This window comes from Penaeus japonicus, unplaced genomic scaffold, assembly GCF_977035675.1.
Source record: "Penaeus japonicus unplaced genomic scaffold, GWHDUDI00000001_assembly GWHDUDI00000012, whole genome shotgun sequence".
Classification (NCBI taxonomy): Eukaryota; Metazoa; Arthropoda; class Malacostraca; order Decapoda; family Penaeidae; genus Penaeus; species Penaeus japonicus.
Window position 1 is genome coordinate 18,047,232 of NW_028234414.1, and position 5,000 is coordinate 18,052,231.

The 5,000-nt window shown below is 36.1% G+C and overlaps 2 protein-coding genes across 25 annotated transcripts in view; one reads left to right on the forward strand and one right to left on the reverse strand.

Moving 5' to 3' along the window:
• Positions 1-5,000, reverse strand: part of LOC122266136 (uncharacterized) — a 383,334-nt gene that overhangs the window by 374,281 nt on the left and 4,053 nt on the right. The window lies entirely within an intron of this gene.
• LOC122262952 (uncharacterized) lies at positions 302-2,960 on the forward strand. 2 transcript variants are annotated; one of them, XM_043031223.2, is made up of 2 exons: positions 302-1,263; positions 1,638-2,960. In XM_043031223.2, exons 1-2 carry the CDS (start codon positions 843-845, stop codon positions 1,652-1,654), a joined length of 438 nt encoding a protein of 145 aa, XP_042887157.2. In that variant the 5' UTR covers positions 302-842; the 3' UTR covers positions 1,655-2,960. The 2 variants fall into 2 exon arrangements, 1 of the variants encoding a protein (XP_042887157.2); XR_006224023.2 differs by having other exon boundaries at positions 693-1,355; positions 1,638-1,776.

Genomic DNA, 5,000 nt, shown 5'->3' on the forward strand with positions numbered 1-5,000 from the left:
ACATCTATTGTTTTCGGAGCATCATTCTACAGACAGTAGGAACAAACTGGTTAACGTGGCACTCCGACCCTGATAACTTAAAATTGCCAATTAATATAATTTGCTTTTTCTAGAAGAAACTACTATGACTTATTAGTATATCACTGATATATATAATATCTACAAAGTTTGTTGTAATTATCACCACTCATGGAAAAATGAACAGGATGAAGGACGCTTTGTAAACAAATAATATCTAAAAGGTCTCTGGCATCCGTGATGCACACCTGTCCGGCCAACAATACATAGGAAATGCATAAACAGTAGTGTGTACGCCGGTAAGTGCGGCGCCACACGTCTCCGTTGTTTTAACAAACTTTTTGAAAATTATAAATAACCTAAAATACTATGGAAAAAACTAAAATTGTCACGCCCAGATGAACACATGTGTCGGCTATGAGGTCACCGGCACCTGTAATATGGCGTGGACATCCTAGTTATTGAATCGTGCTGAAGAGAGAATGAAAAATTACTAGAAGTGACTTGTATCTTACAAAGAGAGAAAGAGAGAAAGACGAACGAACATTCGCACTGTTAACAAGCAAGCGGCGAGACTGTTGGGATCGGTGTTCAAGCCAGAGTGACTCGTGTTGCAAGAGGAAGCACTTGGATGGCTATTGCATTTGAAGCTAAACTCCAGCTGCAATATTTGGCCTTTTAATTTCCACCGAGAGCGAAGATCTATCCACCTTGAAGTAAAGGAATGATCCTACGCTTACCCCCGCAGTAAATGTTTCAGTGGCAATAAGGACTCCCAGGATCCCGCGCTCAAGGCCTGGAACCGCCAACGCACTGGTGTGCCAATGACTATGAACCGCATCCGCATTAGTGCCAATGGCGTCCCGACGTCAATGCTTCGCCGGGTCGTGGTGGTAATCCTGGTAAGCATTATGTTCGTCATGGCCTTCTATGGCTACGCCTTCTTGAGTGACAAGTTCCATCCCCACTTCCTCGGGCGGCACCACCCGCGCCACCGGCTGCACCACGGGGCGGCCAACGCAGGGAACAGCAACGTCGTCCTCGACCCGGAAAAGTCCCACATGGGCAACATCTACATCGACAATTTCCGTCACGAGGATTATGAGGACTATGAAGATTATGAAGATGAATCTGAAGAGGAAGATGATGATGAAGATGATGATCATGACGATGAGGATCATGACGAGGATGATGATGACGACGATGACGATGATGATGACGATGATGATGATGATGACTATTACGGTGAGGATTATGACAGACATGCGTTAAGATAGTGGGCCATCCGCATACAAAATGAGAATCGATTATAATGTGTCCGAGATGTTCAGTTATATGTAAGTACAGAGTGATAAATATCCAAACATGTATTCAGTCATTAAACAAGATGCTATTTGTAAGTAATCACTAAATTTCACTATGAGCATAAGCTCAGACTAGCTTCACAGCTGACGCGACAGATTTAGTCAGCGCCTACTGTTGCTTCTACTAAGCAATCACATTCAGACACATCCGCACACAGATCAGCTCTATCACACAAAACTATGATGACATATATTCACCTTTTGTCAAAAAAGACAAAAAAAAATTCTTACGCATCAAATGTTTCTCCTTTTCAGTGGCGAAACCAAAGTAAACAAGGAGTAAGGCACTAAGCTTCTTTACCACAACGCTTAAAAAAAACTTCCAGTGGAATCTACAAACACGATGCTTCACCCGAATGACATAGGGATTATCACGGACCAACATATGCCTGAGAACAATGTTGTTTTATTTTTGTTTATGTGTGTGTGTTTGCGTGTGTATGCGTGTGTATGCCAGCGCGCGCGTGTGTTTGTGAGACCACTCCTGTCAAACAACTTCTGTACACTAATGCTGTGTGTTTTATATGAGTTATAATCCTATTACGTTTGTCAGTACATTGAAATGAATTGTGTGGAGATTTGAAGGATGAAATGTTGATGAATAAAGAATAAGAAGATACTAAATTACTAATTTCAGACCTTGTGTCAAATCAAATATAATCATGAAATTAAATAGTTGTCACTGTAATTGTAGTGATTTGAATGACAGTGATGAGGAATAAGTATCACTAATGATACGATGATGTACAATTACCGTTGGTGATACCGTAATCCGATCATCAATTTTATATATTATCGATATCTTTATTAATTTCCATTATTCAGTGTACCACTTTTATTACTGCATTGCCATTATCAACCTAATGTTTGTCCTTTCACCTAATTTAGTCTTAATATTGTATTTCTTCCTTGAAATGTTACTATTACCTGGAGAATCTACATCACTATTTTGCTATTAGTGAATACCTCCCCCCCCCCATCCCCAATAACTGCTACAAGATATACAGTAACTACAAGATCTCTATTCCACACGAAGCAAGAACCAATAAAGAACAGACATTCTAAAACAGCTGTCAGAACAGGTGAACACAGCGTGAACACCTGCTTGTTTTACCAACAGATTGGGAGAACACCACATACACTCCACTTTCCGGAACATGTCATTTTATTCAAAATGGTATGAAATGTGTATGATGCACATTTGTTTATATCTTTTTTGTCCTAAAGATCACTTATCTTACATTTGATTATTGTTATCTTCATCATCATCATTCTCCTCCTCATCATCATCATCTATACCATTATCAACATTATTATCATTATCATCATCACCAGTATCTTTATTATTATTATTACTGATATCATCATCTTCTTCATTACTGTTATTGTCATTATCGTTATTACTGCTATTATCATTATCATTACTACTATTGTTATCTCTATCATTATTACTCCTACTATCATAATCATTACTACTACCGATATTTCTATCATTATTATGATCACCATCATTATCATCATAAGTATTACCACCCTTATTATCACTATCATATCTATGACCATTACTATCACCATTCACACTTGGCTCGTTAAAAAAAAAAAAAAAAAAAACACGATTTCTTATTTGTAGACCTGAACACACTAGAAGAAATGTTTTGTAAATAGTAACGATGCCAAGAAAGATATATTTTAAATAACGTGAGGCATGACTCTAGAGACCGCGGGCACACATAAAGGAGTTTCATGAAATACATTGAGAAACTGTCATGTGAGATCATCACCATTTTCTTTTTCTTCGGGGAAACAGACGTAATAAGTATTTGATATAATTGCGATGATGGTGATGGTGATGGTGATGGTGATGGTGATGATGATGATGATGATGATGATGATGATGATGATGATGGTGATAGTGATGATAATGATGATGCTAATAATAATGATAATAATAATGAGGAAAATGATAATAACAACAATAATAGTGATATAGATATAGATAATGATAATAATGAGGATGGTAATAATAATAACAATAACAATAATGGTGATACAGATATAGATAATAATGATAATAATAATGAGGATGATAATAATAACAATAACAATAATAGTAATGATACAGATAAAAATAATAATGATAACAATGATAATAATGATAAGAAGAGTAATTATACTAAGGATGATGATAATAATATTAATGGTAATGATGATGATAATAATATTAGTAATAACAATAACAATGATACTGATAATTATAAAGATAATGACAATAATGATAACAATCATAATACTAAGAATAGTAATTATACGAAGGATAATGATAATGAAAATATTAATGATAATGATAATAGTAATAACAATGATGATAATAACAGTAATAGTGATAATGATAATGATAATAATAGTGATAATACTAATAATGATAATAATAATAATGGTGGTATAATAATAATAATGATAATAATAACAACAACAACAACAATGATAAAAATGATAACAATAATGATAATGATTATAAAAACAATGATAAAAATAACAAAAATAAAATCAACAATGATGATAATGAAAAAGAGAAACGCCCGACCGAGAGTCAACACAACCCGACGTCTTCCTTCCATAAACATTCCTGTGTCTCTCTCGACTAACGTCACTATCATCCGAAAATAAGAATGCAAATTTATAGCGGGACTTCCCTACCTGCATCCGGCATCGTCTCTTACAGAAATATCTCAGCACATTACAGATATAGTAACAGGTTATATCAGTATGCACTTATTTATAGCTTGATTTAAGGGTCGCATTAAGCCGGACTTACATTAAGAGGGAATTAATGTTGAACCTGAGACTACTTTCTCACAATAAAACGTCTTGTTGTGTGTCTTTCATTCACTTGGTTTAATATCATGTGCATTTATGTGTGTGTGTGCTCTAGTCCAAAAGGGAAAATAAAAAAGGTATTTTCTCGCAAACTATTTACAATTGTGTTTTCTTTTCCTTGCGTACTGCAGGTGTGGCTTCTTGTGATTACAAAACACACTTCGTTTTATGGAAGTGTTGATCTCTCTCAGACAGTCAGAGATCGTTTTATAAAAAGAAGTATTATCTGACGAAACAAAAAAAAGGAATGATCTTTCTGTATTATCCTCTTATAACGTGTCTTGTTTACTTCCTCCATTGGTTATCAGTTTCCCTAAATTTTGCATGAAGTGACATGAAAACCTGTTACATTTGTTTCATTAATCAAGTGTGATTCGCAAGGTGTATCTATATATCATAATTCATCATTATCTTAGGGTTACGAAAAAGAAACGCCCACACATTATTTGTGAATGTGCTTGTGCTGGACCCTTATCTTAGCATATCTAAACTGACCTGACTTACAAGCCGAGAGGAAGAGGGGGGGGGGTGTATCCGCCCTCCGTCCAGACAGGCCCTCCCCCCTTCCCTTCCTCCCCTCCTTCCAACCCTTCCGTGAGAAGCGGTCGTTTCGGGTTCCTGAAGTATTTATAACATGGTATTTCGGTCGTGCTACTGTCCTGCCACATAATGAAGTGGTTTAGGCCAACTTTTCTATAATGAGACACAAAAGTATTTCTTTTGCAGTGCTTAGTCAACGCG